The 19,024-nt window shown below is 44.7% G+C and overlaps 2 protein-coding genes across 5 annotated transcripts; both read right to left on the bottom strand.

Moving 5' to 3' along the window:
* Positions 1–306: 306 nt before the first annotated feature.
* Positions 307–6,015, bottom strand: otpa (orthopedia homeobox a). Of its 4 annotated transcripts, none has more exons than XM_076029514.1 (3): positions 5,872–6,015; positions 4,933–5,378; positions 307–1,809 (listed from the first exon to the last, which is right to left on the bottom strand). In XM_076029514.1, exons 1-3 carry the CDS (start codon positions 5,945–5,947, stop codon positions 1,288–1,290), a joined length of 1,044 nt encoding a protein of 347 aa, XP_075885629.1. In that variant the 5' UTR covers positions 5,948–6,015; the 3' UTR covers positions 307–1,287. The 4 variants fall into 4 exon arrangements, with proteins under 4 accessions (XP_075885629.1, XP_075885628.1, XP_075885630.1 ...); XM_076029513.1 differs by having other exon boundaries at positions 4,933–5,420; positions 5,911–6,011; XM_076029515.1 differs by having other exon boundaries at positions 5,911–6,003.
* Positions 6,016–10,416: 4,401 nt separating this feature from the next.
* Positions 10,417–18,452, bottom strand: tbca (tubulin cofactor a). Its single transcript, XM_076029511.1, has 4 exons — positions 18,295–18,452; positions 14,446–14,551; positions 12,809–12,895; positions 10,417–11,301 (listed from the first exon to the last, which is right to left on the bottom strand). The coding sequence occupies exons 1-4, from the start codon at positions 18,345–18,347 to the stop codon at positions 11,221–11,223; spliced, it is 327 nt and encodes a 108-aa protein (XP_075885626.1). The 5' UTR covers positions 18,348–18,452; the 3' UTR covers positions 10,417–11,220.
* Between the last annotated feature and the right edge of the window lie 572 nt (positions 18,453–19,024).

Below are 19,024 nucleotides of genomic sequence, written 5' to 3'. Positions count from 1 at the left end.
GTATTGTTATGGGCCAAGTGGTCTCCAAAAGACAACAGAACTAAGTTGGGTCTTCGTCTTCACCACCATCAAACCGTTCTAGTCCTCACTGACTGGATCTGATGATTTACTGGAGGTGATGTGAAACTGGAGTGAGATATTTGTACAGAAATTGAAGCTTAATATGTTGGTGTTTTGTTTTTGTTCTTCAGTTTTGCACATCAGGTAACTACTTAAGTGTTGTGAAGATAAATCACATTGTTCAAAGAAAAAAAAAATCCCCAAGCTGTTTTTTTTAACTGCAGTGAGGAGAAACATGGCTGAGTGTGACATAACAGAAATTGATTTTTATTTGCTCATTTACATTCAATTGATATAAACATGGCCGTGAAACTGAATGGGTCGAACATTTAGAAAGTCAAATTTGATAATAAGCACAGACATAAATTTGGGAACAGAAGTTATCACAAAATGACCAAAAATGGGAACAAGAGTTTTCTTTTTTTTCCGCTACACAAAACATCCTATATAACAGATTATAGTTTAGTCAATTTCCATGTCTCAGTTTATGGTATGTCCCCTTTTTTTTTGCCTTAGACAGCTCATGCAGTCAAGTCTTCTCTCCATGTTGTTCTGATTCCTGTTTCTTTGTCCTTCGCCCTCCTGCAGGTGGATCTCTAATGTCCTCTAAAACCTTTGAGTGTCTTTGCCCACTGCACTTCTCCTGTGCCGTGCCTTCAGCCTCTCAGAGCCTCATGCTGTGCAGCAGGTGAAGAAGGGAGTCAGTCTTGTTCATCATCAGAGGATTCCACAGACTTAGAAAAATAAATAAAGAAATCAATAAATAAAGAAATACATAAATAAATAGATAAATAAAAGTATCACTCGCCCAGCAAATTTGAATGCAACAACAGAGAGGGCCTCAAGTGCCAGATAAATAAATAAATACAGAACAAACCAATAAGTCATTTAAATAGACAAATAAATAGTTGCTATAAGGTACATGCAAAATATTAAATAATAGCCTCGAGCAGAGTCAGTCTTTTGTTTTGATTCAACAGGCCGGCTGGGCTGGGGTAGGGTAGGGTGGGGTGGGGTCAGGTGCTCTCAGTTTTCCCCTCCGGGTGGTGACTGGCACAAATGCTCAGCCGTGGCTTCCTATTTAGACAAGTATCCTGGTTTCTGCGCCGTCTGAGTGGACTGTGATGGATAGCAAGTGAACGCCCGAGATCTCCCCTGCGCCGAGCGAAAAGGTGGTGAGGGAGGAGGGGAAAGAAAAGCTCTGGGCGGCCAACTGCGTGGCGGCCACTAGGTGAAGCTCATAGACACTGTGTGCTCGAGCGCTTTGCGGCGCAGCGAGGCGATGCTTGTCCCTCTCCAGACGTCGCTGTCCGGGGAGCTGCACAGCTGGGGTGACCCGCCTACGTTGGTGGGGCCGGACAGCGACGCCGGCACCATGCCGGGGAAGGTGGGCTGGTAGAGGTGCGACTGGAGGTTGCCGTTGGACGACATGTTGGACAGGCCCATGGAGTTGGGCGGCGGGCCGGCGCCCAGGCTGCACTGAGACAGCGACTGGGCCATGGCCTGCTGGCGGCCCAGGGCGGGCGACAGCTGCAGCTGGGACACGCCGGGCATGCCGGCCGTGGCCCAGCGGGTGTCGTTGGCGTGGAAAGAGCAGAGGCTGTCGCCCATGGCCGCCGCCGCCGCCGCTGCCGAGGGGAACTGAGGCAGGCCGTGGTGGTGGGTGGGCAGCAGGGTCCCTGGGGCTCGGAAGACGTTGGTGGTCTTCTTGCGTTTCTTCCACTTGGCGCGTCTGTTCTGGAACCAGACCTTGCAGGGTTCGAGAGGAGAGGGCGGTGGGTTAGGCCTTGTTCCATGGAGACGGCATTTTTTGAAACAGACACGGAAACGCCTGAAAACGATGTAGTACCTATGCCGGGCCTGATGTGGCGTCGCGAGTTTACTACCCGAATGCGGAAGAAGGAGAAGAACACCTGAAGCACGGCGTGTTTACAGAATTAGCAGCTGGCTAACAACATTAGCACAACCGAGAACAGAAAGAAAGACGGTGTGGATAAACGACAGAGTTGAATTTCTGCTTCGAGTTACTTTAGAACACAAAGCCTGAAAAGGTACAGTACATGTTAAGGTTGACTTGGAAGTCGTGGCAGTAAAAGTTGGGGTTAGCGGAGGGGAGCGGACGGGCGGGCGGTGGGACTGTAGCCGCTGCGGCGGCTGACAGGTCGTGTTATCAGAGGGGTAATAAAAAAGGTTGTGACATCAGTCTGTGGTCATCATCATAACACGTATGACCCGCAATAAATCAGCTGATGTGCGCTCGGTCTGGGAGCTGCTAACAGCCAGCGAGGGTTCGTCTCTGCCAAAGAAGGACCGCAATTGAAATGAGTCGGTTCAACTTCATTTGTGCCTTTCGTTTGCTGACCCCTTACAAAAACATCCAGCGACAGGGAACAGGAATTACATTTTTGAAAATCTGCAGAATGATTGATTTGTATATGTAGCAGTGTCCATGAAACATCAACTGTCGAATATATATATATATATATATATATATATATATATATATATATATATATATATATATATATATATATATATATATATATTTGGTGATATCATTTCAGTTTGCAGTATTTGAGTTAATTTGTTTATCTATTTACTTATTTCCTGAAAAATGTCCTCCAAACATTGTGTGTCTGATAAAACAAACGAAAAAACAAATTCCATATTGTGCAGGACAATGTGGGTTGTTGTTTTTTTTTTATTTATAATTTATTTTTTCTTTCCAGGCAAAAATAACTAACTTTAATAAAATAATCAATATATAATAATGCAGCAAGATTAATAACAATGCTTATTTTTCATTTGTGGATTCAATATGTAATGCTATCCTATCTAATTTAATTTCTTCAGTTATCAAGATGTCTTTATTCTTATCTTCTTTTATTTTACAGCAGCAGTAATTTCAACAATCTGTAGATATCCCAATTAACTTGGCTTCATAAACAAAGACGTGCTTCCTTATTTATGACGGCTGTGGGCTTGTGAAAAGCGGCGACATTTTATTAGTATTATTATCGTCATTTCCAATAACACCTATAGACATTCTGCGGCGTACACGAGGAGCCGCTGGCCGCCCCGTGCAGGTCGGCGCTCAGATAACAAAGATAATCTCGGAGTGCTGTGACAAACAGGCTTTTATTTCTGGAGTCCTTGAGCTGCGATGGCTTTGCTTGTAAACGGGGACCGTCTATGATTAATGTGAAGATTTGCTTGAGAAAGTGGGGCCGCAGTAATAAGAGCGGGACAATCTCGGTGTGCTTCCTCCCCTCCCCGGCGTAGCCAGCCGTGAAATCCCAGCTGAGATGCATTACACTTTGGAAGGCGGAGGAAAAGCAATTCCTCATTCTGTTTTAAAAAAGACGGAGTGCGCTCTCAGCGAGTCCGGCATTAAGACGTGCACGGCGCTGACAGGCCCATCGCTAAAGCCGAGCCCGCACCTGCCTCCTTATTTCAGCCCCGCAGTCACACCGGATGGGCTTCATTTCACTAATTCCTATTTTATGGAAATGGTCGGCGAGAACGGAGCGGAGCCATGCAATAATAATAACGATTATTAGGCACTTATTTCACGTGCGAGCGCGCCGAGACGATGCGCCGTGGCGGGGTAATAAGGCCGAGGCGCCGTATAACGCACTTTGTGTTTGCGCAAGGAAGTCGTTGAGGACGGAAATAGTAAAGGAGAAGCGCCGAGTGCGATGGCGATTCAGTCAAGCTGTTGATTCAGCTCTGATAACCAGCCGGTAGTTATTATTATTATTATTATTATTATTATTATTATTATTATTATTATTATTATTATTATCATTATTATTATTATTATTATTATTATTATTATTATTATTATTATTATCGTGTGTCTTCAGCGATTAAAGCAGTGGGATAAAACTGCTGCCATCGTCACATTTTCCATCACCAGCTTCCCGCCGGAGTCGAAACACAGATCTGCTAAAATGCAGATTGTCTCTACTCGAAATACATTAAACAAAAATGTTGAATCTATATCAGTTTATTTTATGTTATTTTATTTTTGGGCGTAGATAAATCGCATTATCCAAAAAGCAGTGCAAAAGGAGCAGTCGACAATCAAATGCAGGGAAATAATAGCGTATAGAGCACGTGGCGAGGCGTGGCCATCGTTTTAAATCCGGACGTGATTTTTGAATACAAAACTCGTGCAGGCTCTCAAAAACGCATACATCGAACATTGTTTTGTTTTTTGTTTTTTTTAAATAAAAGGTTTACACACACATATATATATACTGTATATAAATATAAACGCATGGTGAAAACAAATAATTTTATAATATGATTAGGAAAATCTTTTATTATATTTATATATTTTTTTCTTTCCTTTCTTTTCTGTTTTAGGTCTCTAGCCAAAGAAAGAGAATCGTTTTTGTTGGTATAAAAGTAATCATCTCGACAACGTTCCTATTCAGAAATATCTCATTCTGACACGTATTTAACCTTCTTTCATATTTCTGTTCGTTTATTTACAACTGATTTCATTTTAATAACGAAGCCGAACACAGGACAGTGCATTTTATATGACGAAAACACGCATTGCAATAATGCTGTCAAACCTATCCTGATTTGAGAGTAGGCTAATAATACAGTTGTTAAACATGATATTATTGTTATGATGCTGCTGCTGCAGAAATAATTTTAATTTTACTGAATGCAGCTCTGGTTCTTTATTTCTTTTTATTTTTTCTTTATTTCTTCCTTTCAAATCCCTGTCTTGTTCGATTTCGATACTGCGGTGACTTTCATTTGGTTTTCTTCAGTAGACATTAAATCTAACCTGACGAAATTTCGCACAAGACGGGTTTTTGCATTTGTGACGTGTGTACCCTGACTCGTCCTTACCTGCACCCTGGACTCCGTCAATCCGATTCTCAGCGCCAGCTCCTCCCGCATGAAGATGTCTGGGTAGTGCGTCTTGGCAAAGCTCCTCTCCAGCTCGTTGAGCTGCGCCGGGGTGAAGCGGGTCCTGTGCCGCTTCTGCTTCTGGCTCTGGCTCTGGCTCTGGCTCTGCTGACCTCCGGACTGGTTCGCGTTGTTGTTGTTCTGCTGCTGATGCTGCTGCTGCTGCTGCTGCTGCTGCTTCTCCTGCTCCTTGCTGCCGACCTGAACCGGGTTGGAGCCTCCGCCGCCGCTGATATCATCTCCGGGGAGCATCGTGGCTCCCTCCACGCCGTCCGGACCCGGGCCGAGCTCCCCGGAGTGTCCCGGGTCGGGTCCGCCTCCCCCGCCGAGCCTGCACTTCAGAGCTTCCCTGTGGCCCAGGAGCTCCGCCGCGGCATCCTTCATCCCTGCACAGACAGCCACATGTGGTGAGCTTTGCACGGGGAACGCTGCACGGGAGAGAAAAGAGTTAGACAAACACTGCATTGTACAAGCATTCTGTCACATCACATAGCCAATGTATCCAGCGACATCGCAGGCAACAAACATTTTGACTGCAGGGGGAAACGGGTGAAAATAACCGCGCATGCATCGAGGTTAAAACAAGAAAATGCATTTTAGGATAACGGCGGCCCACTGAACTCCTGCAGCAGAATCGGCATGCAAGCTGCAATCTGCCCCCTTAAATACCCCTAATAAAATCCGATCACAGCGATATCTTAGAAAATTGTTAAATCAAATTACGCGGTAATGTGATAATAATAATAATTACTTTTCCAATGCATTAGGCGAGTTTAGCTCCACTTTAGCGCACATTAGACGGCACAAGAAGCAAATTGACAGTTTTTTTTTTTTTTTACACAGTTTGAATGAAGAAGAAAAAAAGAGACTCCAGCTTACAGTAGAGTTGAAGACCGGAGTTGGGCGATGATAACTCACCGAGGCGAGCATCCAGGAGGTCGGCGTGAGAAAGCATTGTGCACCGCTCCAGAGCGAAGTGCTGCTCTCTCCCCCCTCAATAAAAAAAAAACCTCCACACCACCACCCCTATATGACTTTAACCTATTTAAGAAATATATAGATCCTAAATGAAAGCAAATTCGGTTTGCGGTTAAAAAAGGGAGGCTCGTTGCATTATAATGTAGTTTAGAGAAACGGGGAGGCGCTTAGCGGCGGAATGAACCCATGAGCTGCTCCAAACGAGGACCAATCAGAGTTGAAGCCCGAGGCATGTCAGCTCGGGGAGGCAGAGCATGTGCACCAAGGAGCACCTCCATCCTCTCACATCCACAAGTTCATTCCTCCTCATTCCTGTAATTGGCTTTGATTTCCAACACCCCCCCCCCCGCCCCCCATACGCCCACCCCCTCCAAATTACACCCAATAAAATAACCTGATTTAATATCTGCGTGGCAACACACACACACATACAAAAAAAAAAAGAAGCTTCGACCCTTAAGGAGAAAAACCTTGGATCGCCACAATATTTGTTTAATTGTGCATGCTGATGGAAAGCCAGTGGAACGGGAACAGGAGTTAGTCATGAGAGAAAGATTGGTGATGGTGATGGTGATGGTGGTGGTGGTGGGGTGTACTGCACACCCAGGACACCTTGAATATGAACTCGGAGCATTTACGGCCCTTTTTAGAAGCTCCCCCTCCCCTCATTTTCTTTCTTTCCTTCTTTCTTTTTTTTTTTTTTTACGACACACGTATCAAGTGAACCTCTTCGAATGTCCCAGATTTCCCCACTCTATAGCCTATAACAACAAACTTAAGCTTAGCGCAGTGTCTTAACTTTGTAGGGCTATAATTTTCAAGATCATTAAGATTCGATGCTAAGATGTTGCCTTGATTGCCCCGAAAAGAGAGCGGCTAATATGAGTAATATCCCTGCAAATGAGAACGACGTCAGGGTAAAAAAAAAAAAAAAGGAGGTGTGTGTGTGTGGGTCCTTTAAATGCTGTGTGAGCAGGTTAATTCGGCGCAAAGTGTTGCGGTGGAAGCTTCCCTTCGACAAAGGGCCAACTCATAGTGACACCTCAGCAGACAGTGGTATAAACTCTTGATGGGGCGCTTGAAAATGAATTTTGTTTGCATTTTTGATTTATTTGGATCAAGATTTAAAACCAAAAGTTCTCCAAAAAGCATAAAGAAATTGTTCCTCAACAAATTGAAATTGTTATTCGATTTAGACAAATGGGGCAAAAAAAAAACACACACACACACACACACACAAAAAAAAACGGTGAGCCAGATGTCGGTTTTATCGGAGGCAGCGGGTTTATTTATTATGGGATGGAATTGGATGAGAGAGAGAGAAAAAAAAGAGTGGCACAAAGGAGGCGTCCGAGCGTGAACCGCCGGCTCGTTTGGGCTCCTTTCTTCAGCCACCCGGGCTTCTGCATGGAGCCTCTGCGCTCATCCTTTATGCATCTGCAAGCTGGTGGCACGACCGATCGACCAAAGCCACATTAGAGGCACATGCACGGAGACAGCGGTGGATGGATGGATGGATGGATGGATGGATGGACGGACAGTGCGTGTTAGGGGTTTTCTTTTTTTTTCCTTTCTCGCGTCCCGGAGGTTCTCCTGCGTCTTTGCGCTTCCACTGGAGAGACGCGCACCCTGAGACACGACTTGCCCATTTCTATTAATTTATTTTTTTTAAAAAAGGGTGAGAACACCATAACAAAGAATGTGATCATTTAAATGGTCGTGGTCCCCCCTCTCTCGTTGCAGTGTAAACCATGTGAGGATAATTCCGAATCATCACACGTCTAAATGATGGATGCGCGCCTCCTTCCTCTATTTTTTTTATTTCTTTTTTTTTTTTTTTTTACGACTTTTCAATATCTAGAGCGTTTAGGTCTGTACAAACAAAGGTGAATGGCTCTGTCAGTGGAATCACCTCGTAATTTTAGCCATAAGTGCAGCGACACTGAAGGTCGGAACGATGAGACGCCCGGGAGGGTGAATTGGGTTGCCAGTTTCACTTTTTTGCAAATGTTTAGTTGTAATTTAGGCGCTCAACGGGGAAGTGGAATTCGCCATTTGAATTTATTTGAATTTTAAGGTGCAGTGGTTTTAAGGTGCAAGATTTCCCCTCCACTGTTATTTTTTTTTCAGCTGATATTTTTATTTATTTTTTAGAATCAATTTGAATGCTTCACTTAGCTAAACCTGGGCAATAAGTCATTTATTAATTACAATAGATTCTTAAATATACATTTTACGTGTATTATTGTCACGTTTCTTCACTGGTTTTATTCTATTTTAGTAATTCGTTTCACTTAATACCCATTGCTCTGTGTGTGTGTGTGTGTGTGTGTGTGTGTGTGTGTGTGTGTGTGTGTGTGTGTGTGTGTGGATGGGCTGCTCAAACTGAGGTGAGCCGCAGGTTCACATAAACAGCTCGCATCAATCTTCTCCGCACAGAGCACACGCAGTCATAACACAGCGCGCGCGCACACACAGACCCTCATAAGAACGCGGAGCTTAATAGAGATAGACAAACAAACAGGAAGTTAATGCAGTGCATCTGTGTGGAAATAAGGCATTTAAATGCTTGACAAGGAGAAATACTTTTTTTTTTTTTTTTTTTAACCTAATGATAAAATGGGCCTTTATTTTTTTTAGGGGGGGTGGGGCAAAGGGAATTACGTCGACTTCCATCATATATGTCTGGTCTGGAAATTCGATTAGGACGGTTTCTGTTGAAACTATATGCAAAGTCTTTTCTTTTTCTTTTTTTTCCCAGAGTGACGCAATAAATCGATTCCCCTCCTGTCAAATAGCGTTACATCGTGCAGGTGTGTGATTGGTCAGCGGTTGGTGGATCTGGAACCTGTGATCTCAGCCGCACCTCAACCAGCCGAGGGCAGATTATTGCGCATGCAGGTCCCTTTTTCTGCCGCTTGGGAAACAAAATCGATGTTATGATCACAAATGTCAATTTATCGAATAAAAGTCCTATTTGATGCGACTGACTTGGGGGGAAAAAAAACTGTATAAGAATAAAATCAATTGTGTAAACAACGCGTTTTGTTTAAACAAACTTGAGCACCGAGGGTGTGCTCGTTCTCGTACTCACCTGTATTGCGCGTGCCCATCTATTCTGAGCCAAAAGGCAAATTGACAGGGTCTCTCCTATTTGAGGTTTGATCATTTCTCCATAGCAGTATTTTAATATTGCTCTGCAGATTTCTCTCTCTCATTATTTTAACCTGTACCATGACAGAAACCCATTGAGTGAAATGTGCTGTTTCAAAATAAAAGCTACCTGCCATAAAAGGAATTTCCCTTTAAGATGCGGACATTAAACTGAGGGGGCTCTGGGAGAAAATTGTGCAAATTCCTTGTTTAATAATGCAGGTAAATTCGTTATTTCAGAACTTAATAGCAGGGTAAATGTAAAGTGAACAGTGTTGCCTGGGAAATTATTACGCAACAGACTAAGTGAATTATACAAAAACACATATTGTAATAGCCTATTACAATAGACTATTACTATTACTAATAGGATATACTAACATTTATTAGTAGACGTTTCAGTGCAATATAGCACAATTTAACGACATCGGGTCGCTGATGTCTAAAATGTAGCGGCAAACACCTTTGCGACTAGATACAGGAAGTAAATCACTGATGCCTTTTAATGGAAGACATTGTATTACCTGTGCTCAGAACATGGATTCAGCCATAGAATTCTAAAGCTTCCTGCCGACTCGTATAGATCTTTACCTTGTTAAAAAAAAAAAAAAAAAAACGCGCATGTTTCACGCACGCCGTGGCACTTCTTGCGGGCGGGATGTGGACTCTTCTCATCTGCAGCCTCCGTGTCGGGGAAGCGGCCCAGCAGCCGCCGCGGGTCCCGCGGTCACACAAACCCAGATGGAGCGCCCTGTCGCCGCATCTCATGCCTCAATTAGCGCCGCTGCCCTCTGCACGGACTCGATTAGGCCGTGATTTATCCGAAAGGAATATAATTATGGGGTCCAAATAAAATAATCAGCATTGAAGAGTGATTTCCTTAACGAGATGGAGCGGAGTAGATGCCACGGAGCAGCAGCGCCTCATTAGGGCGCTAATGAGACTTTGGGGTGATCCCGATAATTATCGAAATCTGTAAAATAAGGATCAAGTCAAATGTAACCTTAATTTGTCTGCCAATTGAGTTCATTTATTAGTATGACTATTTAGGAAGGGGTGACCCCACCACAACCCCCAAGCCACAAGGTGCGGTTATTTAGGAGGCATTTAGATCATGGATGGCCGCTGCAGGGCCGCGGTGACGTCACGCCACCAACAGTTGGCTTTGACTGACGGGCTTTCCCGGAGTGCTCACCTTCAGCTTGGCTGCCGAATCCATCCATCTGACCGATCCACGGCAGGGACACAACCACCAACAGCAGGGAGGAAGAGACCGAGCGACGGACACCGTCGTTACTGAACCATCAATTTATTCAACCCAGCAGTCCATAAGAACACACACCACAAAAAAACAAAAACAAAAAAACACCAGAACTTTGCGACCATTTGGCAAACAGTGGGGGTGATGAATCCTCGCTACGGGCTCGACCGCCAAGTGTTTGGTACAGATGACAGGGATGAATTCAAAAGGAGGGCGTTTCCCACCAAGTACATTCAACTCCAAAGCAAAATTTAAAAAAATGATGCAGCTTGTGAGTGCCGTAAGGTTGGAGGCCACTAAGTTCATGGAGACTACAGGCACAGTTTATATTATTATTATTATCATTATTTTTTTCCCCAAATGTGAAACAGGTTCACTAATTAAAAACAAACAAACAAAAAAGCAAACAAACTAACACACAACATACAGAAGGCCTGAATTCAAATTTATCTAGCAGTGGACCCACTCCACCCAACGAGGGTGGTCGTCATTTCACCACGCACGATAGGAACGTGCGCTTGCCAGTGTCCGTTAAGCCGCGACTGTATTGTTTAAGACCGTTTAGTGAAGTCAGCAGTTTTAGTGTGCTCCTCTGGGACTTTCCTTTTCATAGGAGGGGGCGGGGGTGTGTGTGTTAGTGGTCAAACACAGCAGTAGTTACAAAATCAACATTAAAAATGATAAACCCCAGGGTGCAGGGTTGCGGCTGTGGTTTGGTGGGGGGGGGCGGGGGTTGGGATGGATTCAGTGTGCCGATAGTTGAACCGGGCCCGGCAGAGGGAATGAAGAGTGGAAGCGGCTGAATCTCACAGTGAGGACAGCGACTCGTCTGGAAATCAGTGCTCGAGTTCCACCGAGTCCAGCAAGCCCTTGGCGTCTTTGTACTCCTCCAGTTCCTTCATTTCTTCCTCCGCTTCCTGGAATAAAAAAATAAATAAAAAATAAAAAATCGAGGCACAAACAAGGCATCGTTAGCGTTATCTGTTCCGACGGCCGCAAAATGTCGTACGCCTCGACGACTTGGAGAGCAACTTTTCTCATCCCCCCCCCCCCCCAGAAACTTTCCTTTCCTTCCTTTCCACATGGCGCCTGCACTGCGGCCGCTACGCCAGCTCGTCACCGTCGAATTACCCAGGTCTGAATTTAGCAGCTGGGTGCCGAGGCGACTGCACGCTGCCCGTGTCCACTAATTAAGTGCGCGGCAGTTCCCTATTTGCACACACACACACACACACACACACATATAATATATATATATATATGTACATGTATATATACACATATATGCGCAACACGCACGCACGAAAGAAGGCCAGGACGGTTGCCAGTTTTGACCGCTTCGCTCTCGTGTGAGTGACTCCCGGCAGCAGCCGCGCGACCGTTGCTCCGCCTTAATTGCGGCGAACCTGTGACACGCATGCTTTTGTTTTTGCTTCTCGACGCGTCAAGCTTCAACCCCGCCGAGGCTGGATCACACTGTGTGCCCGTGTGTGTGTGTGTGTGTGCGCATCGAGAGCCAAATATAGTTGATGGGCGTCTAATAAGGTGCACATTTTGAAACGCTCACTCTGGTGATCAGACTGAGTGTCGCTCAGATGAAAGGAGCAGATGTCGCGACGGAGTTCAGCAGGGTTGCACCTGGAGAGCACGGACGCCACGACCTCGTCTGGTCAAGTGGTATGGTTTAAGTTTTTAATTTCAAGGCTAAAGACTTTAGCCTTGCGACAGTTGACGGCTTGTGCTGAAAAACTTTCTAGCTTTATTCTGTATGATCATTGCGATCCTGCTAGTAGTTCTCCTTGCAGCGAGGGCGTACAGCCCCTGTAAGGATGTAGCCTGATCTACCAGAGGGATTAGGATTGGGGCGCACATTTGTGCTGACAAACCAAAGATAAATTCAACAGTTTGATTTGAGATTGTAAGTCCAGGCAGTGAATGCAGGTCACCATGTTTCATTTATTTAAACAGTTTTCAAAGCTCAATTCTGTAGACAAAAGCATTTAATACCCTCTAACAAAAAGAAACAGACTTGATCTCAGGTCCACTTTCATGAGCACTTGAACCAACAGGAAATTGTGTCATGAAACTAAATTTAAGGTCAAAGGTCACCAGTATGTAAAACTCAAGACTTTTCTCCTTTAAACTAACATCTAAAAAGTATTCTACTGATGTGTAAGCCAATAAAGCACCTGCACACTGTTGCAAGAACAATTTGTCAGTTTCCTAATAAATGTCTACTATAGGAATGTACATCCATTACTCAAGATATGAGAGTGCAATATGTGAGGTGATTACTTTTAAAGCTTCCCAAAGCCAAAAAAAAAAAAAAAAAAAAAAGTTTGAATGCTCGGTTACAGGAAGAACATAATTCGTGATGAAGTGCATAAAGAGTCATTTTGTAATATTTGAGGCTTCTCTTCTTACCAAAAACTGCTGCAGATCTCCGTGCGCCGCCATCAGGCGATGGTGGGAGTCCGGGACCATCATTTTGCACTCCTGCAGCACTTCATACTGAAAGCACACAAGAGAGGCGACATCGTCGTCATCGGCCTGCTTCAGCAATTGGTCCGGCGTTCGTCTTTCTTTTTTTTTGAACACGTGGCTGAGCGTGCGGCTCCCGTGTCGGCGGAAGATCCGTTTAAACAAAACGGGGTTTTCCGCGTCGCGAAAATAAAGTGCCGGCTCTATGAAAAATGTTATCGAGTTATCGATTGGACAGGGAGTCGGCCAGGGAGGGCCGCTCGATCCGACACCGGCACACCTGGATGAATGAAGAAGCCCTGCGAGTGGAGGGCACAGTGATCAAAGTGTTAAGAGGTGTTACACCGTGTGAAGGCCCGGGGAGGTGGACTAACAAACGTGGAATCCCCCCCCAGCTGGCACCCTAAAGAGCAGAGGAGAGTTGGCTAATGCTGTCAGACACACAGACGCACGCAGCAGCTGCTTCCTCACCTTGCGCTGCAGAGTCAAAACAGGGGACACAGTTATACATAAGTGCGTCGTCGCCACAGCAGCAGCAGCAGCAGGCTAGCAGACGAGTTGACACTCTGGGGGTGGGGGAGGGCGGGGGTGCACGGGTGGGGTGGACGAGCGACAAGCCGAGCCGTCATGTGACAAGGTGAGCGCGGCTAGTAAGGGAGAGAAAAGTCACTGTGCCCTCCCGGTGGAATGATCCCATCAGCGCTGGATAAAGATGACACTTAGAGCGTATTGATTCCATTAAAAGCAAAACCTTTAATCCATCCTGCCTCAGACCTGCCATCTCCAGCCCTAATCCCCCACCCCACCCCCCCCACCCCCCGCCTGGCCTCCAAAATCTCCCTGGTTGAGAGTGGCTCAGCCCGAGGCGCCGTGCCCGCAAAACAACAGAGAGACGCGCGCATGTACACGTACGGAATTTTCAAGGAAACAAAATGACGAGGTTGCTCCAAGCGCAGTGAGCACAGAAGTGAATCCAGACAACAGTGAACGGTATTTCTTTTATTTTTAATACTGACCACAAGTTTCTTTAATAAAGTTACAACCAACGTGTTGACTTGTGCGCGATGGCAACGGTCGAACATTGAGGAAAACTTCAGATATTAATCGACATGTAGGATCATTTTCCCCCACCGGCGTTGCTTTTCTGCTAAGAAAATACATAAATCGGCCGCCATTAGCTCATTCTGAGACTTTAATGCTAAACTGTAGACATGGTGCCACAGGATGTAGGAGGAGGACGAGGAGGAGGAGGAGGAGGAGGAGGAGGAGACGGAGACGGTCACTAAATTACCAGCATGTGTCAGTAATTATCAAACTCCTGTGAAGTAACGCCGTCTAATTACGAGCGAGGAACGCAAGGAAAGCGCTAACGACTTTGCTCTCGGAAGCTCATTTGTCATTACCGCCATGCACCCACTTTATTGCCTGAATGAGGAGCTACACGTTTCATCTTGGCAGAAATTCACTTTCCCCGCCGCGGAGGAACAAAACTCCTCGACGGGAAGCCGCCATGGGCGGCGAGCTCGGCAGATTCGGGTTGCTCTGTTTTACACCGGGTGGAAAAACGAGGAGAAACCGACCTGCTTCTTGATGTCATATTCATCTGCTCCCTGCTGCTTCAACCGCGAGATCTTCTCCTCCTGCTGGCCGAGCTCTTCTTTGTACATCTTCGCCTCTTTTGCCAGCCTGCAGACGGCAACAACAGAGAGAGAGGGGGGGGGGGGGGGTTGTAGTTGGAAGGTTGGAGGTGAGAGGGTGTTGTTCCATCAAACGGGAAACCCGAACCTGCGGCCTCGCAGACACGCGGGGAAGGAACCATGAAAAAAGAAAAAAAAAAAGGGGGGGGGGCAGCAGGAGGGCAGGGGCTGCCTATGATGGTCACCTCTCTCAGAGTCGGCCATCTATCCTCATTCGGGCCCGACAAGTCTCCAACTGAGGAGGATGCGGTGAGATCATCTCCCGCAGGATGGAAAGATACACACCTCGAGAACACGCGGCCAAGGCATCGCTCCTGCACACCGCTGCCACCGCTGGCATCCAAGAGCACGGCGGCTTTAAAATTGCACACAGCAATGTCGGTTCCTCCGGTTAAACGAAAAGAAACCTATATTCAATCTCTGGATGTGCATTGCAAATGCGATCCTTCAAAACCGCCGCTCAGCCGACATTAAAATAAGTTGCATTTTAACGGACTCTGTGGCGTCCGTCTACACGTTAAATAAATAAAAGCCAATACCGGTGTCAGGCAAATGTTGGCCACTTTCTATTTCACTGTTACGCCACCCCCCTAAAAAAACCACACCCGCCCACCCAGTTCTTTTTAGAGATTAATTGATCATCAATTTACTCCCTAATTCGGACCAAGTCAGGTGGTAAATGGGCCTCTTTTCCTTGATTGTTAGTGAAAACGGGGCGAGAGTACATTGATAAATTTTGATTATTTATCAATTACGGGCCAAATGGAACTAAATCTATTAAACAGATTCTGGCCCTGATTGGCATAATGGAGTTTGAAAATATCGCTATTGATGATGATTCCCGGCTAATAGTCTTTTTCCGGCCGCGCCCGGCTTGTCGGAGTGACAACACAAATTTAATTTTTCATAAAATCAGCTGTGTGTGCATAAGTGAGTGATCCTTCATTAATCAGTCACATTACCGGAGAACCTTCCCCTCGGTGTTGCGCGGCTCCTTGCTTTGCCAAGGAAGCCAACGGCACTCTGTCATAGCTGACATCAATTACGCCTCGTTCTAATACTGTTCCATCAAGAGGCTTTTAAACGGGCGCCGCCGCCGCGATGGCGGCCCGGGCTTCTTTTTCGCTTCTCGGGCTTGACGCGGAGTGAGTGATGTCACCTGTTCGGAGACAAAGACGGCGGCGCGCAGAGAGGGTGGGAGGGAGAGGGGAAGACGGCGCGAGGGAGGCTGGAATAATTTAAATAAAACTGAAGGACAGTCTAATAACAAAATGTCCATTTCTCCCCTTCCAGTCCCTGATGTTAATTTCTTATTTCTCCAGACTTGCAGCGCGGTGAGAACGAGGGGTGGGGTCGCGGCTGGTTTTAAATAGACCTGCCACCTCAGCCTTAATGGAAAAGGCAGCTCTCTGGAAAATAGAAAAAAAAAAAAAAAAAAAAGGGAATTAGAGCCAGCCGACACACATTCGGCCGCCTCCTCCAGCACTGTATTTTTGAGCGTCGCCGTAGTCGGTGCTGGGACCCAGAATGACAAAGGCAAATTACTGTTGTCATTTTATTAAGGGCATCCGCCTCGCTAGGACCGGAAAGGCACTGACTGGAATGTGCAAAAGCCACTTGAAATAGGCCGGGCTGAGAACAGGCGGGTTCCCTCTAAACCTCTAATATATATTTATTTTCTTTAAAAAAAGAAAAAGAAAAAAAAAGGAGGGAAAGGGTGAGAGGAGAGACATGAGGAAAAAGAGACTAAATAGGAGGGGACACGAGATCATAAAGACACAAAAAGCGATGACCATATTTACTTTGAAACCAAACAGTTTGATTAAAATGTCCCTGGCAGGGGTGGACTTTTTCCTCACTCACACGTTTATGTGTATGTGTGTGCGCGCGCGCTCAGTTGGGGGGGGGGGGGGGGGGGGGGCTTGATGTAATGTGTTTTTGTAACGTGTACTCTGTGGGAATTCTGATCACTAGCAGCACCACAACAGGAGGCATGCTTGTAATCTCACCTTCGTCAAAACAAATTTAATGAGGGTCATATAATGATAGCGAATTACCCTATTGCTACTGACAGGGGGCGGGAGGGGTGGTGATAGTGTGTGTATGTGGGGTTCTAAGTTGAATGCTAGGAGTCTATCTATCCAACACACAGATGCCCTCCTTGCCCCCTGCAGTGCAACTCTCGCCATCACACAACTTCAGAATTAGATTCCAACTCTCTCTCTCGCTCGCTCTTAAACTGGATGTTGAGTTAAGAGGACCGCCAGCAAACAGCTTCTTTTGTTCTGATTTACTTCTGCCAAGATGCTGTGCACAAAGCAAAACATTGCAAAGTGACAGGTTGGGAATTCCTTATTTGCTAAAGTGAGAGTACATAATGTGTTTACAATATATGTATATATATATATATATATATATATATATATATATATATATATATATATATATATATATGTACATACATACATAAAAACATGCCTAATATGTGAAATGCACAGTGTAACTCATTATGTTCAAAGTTAATTAATTAAGACAATTAAAATTGACAGCTGATGTCAAACCCCTATCATAACAATATAAATCCTTTTAATATCTTTAGTACTTTTGAATCAACAAGGTCAGTGTACAGGCAGTACAAACGGCGTGGCCAAAGTTAGCAGCTGGAAATGTAATGCAAGATTAGTTCCACTATATTCCTATCCACTTATGTTTTCTTTTCTATAATGAATAAGTTTGTTGTTTTGTAAAAGGCAGTATCAATGAGGAAAAATCACAGAGACTGCAAGAGTCAAAGAGTAAGCAATCATTCAAAGAGTGCTATGGAATCTGTGCCTGGCAGTTTCATGCAAATGTATACTCTGAATTAAGCACGTCCAAACATTTTAAAATTGAGGAAATGAAAACTGAAAACGCTGAACGGTTTTTCCGGATATGCTAGGGGTGAAATGCCTGTATTGGAAACTATTGCATATTATACAATCAGTTAAGGGACATGCTATTGACACCATTTCGTACTGGACCGTGTACTGTAAACATGACTGTGCAAGAATGGCTTACAATAGATTTCGATAAGAGTTGAAGTCGATGTGGAGAAAACAACATTAGCAGACAATTTAAAATCAAGGACGAGTAAAAAAAAAAATGGAGCTGGAGAAAACAGAACGACATATCTAACACTGAAAATCAAACGCTATCGGCAATTTTGGATGCTGATGCACGATTATGCTAGCCCGTCGCTGGTTGCCATTTGTCACATGACAGCCTCTTTTACGGTCATGATACCAAAACGTTGATGATAATAATAGCGTGAACGGGACGACACAGTGTGTATTCCACTTCGGGCTGCCAGAAAATACTTTTTTTTTTTTTTTTTTTAATTTATTCGGTACAATTGTTCCACATAACTGTATGCTGCGTTCATTCAAAACCGTTAGCTGTCGCCGCTATCGCTCGGAGCGGGGTATGTTTGAATAACCCAGAGGGTTCTCACGGCATACAACAACAACACAGAAATAAAGACTGCTAACGGAACTGAATCCACTAATTCACAGGGCACTCACTGACCGACCGCAGCAATTACGGAGTAAAAATAAAAATTCAAACAAAGGCCGAGTAGCTAGGTCCGAAGCTAGCCTAGCCACCAAACTAAGCCACTACGCTAGCAAACATTAGCAGCTGCCAAGAGCTTTTTCACCGACAAAACAAAACCCCTCAACCAAAATTCAACCTTACCTCTTCACGACACCAGTTTTTATCTTCAGTTGCCGAACCCTGTCCTGTGACATGGCTTTACTTTGCGAAAAGATACACAAACGTAGCTAGCAAAGCTTAACTGAACGTGTGTGCAGCTGAAAAACAGTCCCGACAAGCTGCGCGCAGATGAATCGGTCGTTTTGGACCAATCGATCGCAGAGCGCACTGAAAGCAGATAACGTTCAAGGGAAACTAAATCGGCGGTCAAAACAACAACAAAAAAACAACAAACTAACAAAAACAAATGCATATAAGATGAACATATGTATATTTATTTTAAAATTTGTGGCGAATGACTTAATCCATGATATTTTACATATGAATGCTGATAATTATATAAAAAAAAACATCAGGGTGATGATGATGTTGATGTTTTAATACGTCGGTTAGTTGTAAAATAAGTCTGGGGAGTAGAGAAGTATTTTGGTTAAAGCGGTTAAGATAAGTATAGTTTCATATAAAGATTGGATTTCACTGCAGGTGATGAATAAGTTAGTTTTCGTTGTGTTTTTTATTGAACATGTTTAAAACAATAAAATCAAACACAACACTCTGTACAGTGTAATTACTCCTTTTGCATTGTTTTTTGTTTGACTAAGATTAAACGAGGCACAGAGGCTGGTGTGCATCATTGTAATATGGAGGTGCTACATTTAATATTAGTTGTTTCATGTGAAAACGTCAAGGGTTGTGCTGCAATTTCCCAAAT

This window comes from Nelusetta ayraudi, unplaced genomic scaffold, assembly GCF_046127955.1.
Source record: "Nelusetta ayraudi isolate G7.1 ecotype Tasmania unplaced genomic scaffold, CSIRO-AGI_Nayr_v1 ptg000026l, whole genome shotgun sequence".
NCBI classification, from domain to species: domain Eukaryota; kingdom Metazoa; phylum Chordata; class Actinopteri; order Tetraodontiformes; family Monacanthidae; genus Nelusetta; species Nelusetta ayraudi.
The sequence above is the reverse complement of the archived record's forward strand: the minus strand, read 5'-3'. Positions and strand labels throughout refer to the sequence as shown.

What these genes read in the sequence shown, in the direction of transcription:
- otpa (XM_076029512.1), bottom strand. Translation starts at nt 5,947, where the DNA reads ATGCTTTCTCACGCCGACCTCCTGGATGCTCGCCTCGGTGAGTTATCA. An exon ending in CTCCGGTCTTCAACTCTACT is followed by an intron (nt 5,421 to 5,871) that starts GTAAGCTGGAGT and finishes TCTCCCGTGCAG; the next exon opens with CGTTCCCCGTGCAAAGCTCA. An exon ending in TGACGGAGTCCAGGGTGCAG is followed by an intron (nt 1,810 to 4,932) that starts GTAAGGACGAGT and finishes GAACCCTGCAAG; the next exon opens with GTCTGGTTCCAGAACAGACG.
- tbca (XM_076029511.1), bottom strand. Translation starts at nt 18,347, where the DNA reads ATGTCACAGGACAGGGTTCGGCAACTGAAGATAAAAACTGGTGTCGTG. An exon ending in AATATGACATCAAGAAGCAG is followed by an intron (nt 12,896 to 14,445) that starts GTCGGTTTCTCC and finishes GTGTGCTTTCAG; the next exon opens with TATGAAGTGCTGCAGGAGTG. An exon ending in GAGATCTGCAGCAGTTTTTG is followed by an intron (nt 11,302 to 12,808) that starts GTAAGAAGAGAA and finishes TTTTTATTCCAG; the next exon opens with GAAGCGGAGGAAGAAATGAA.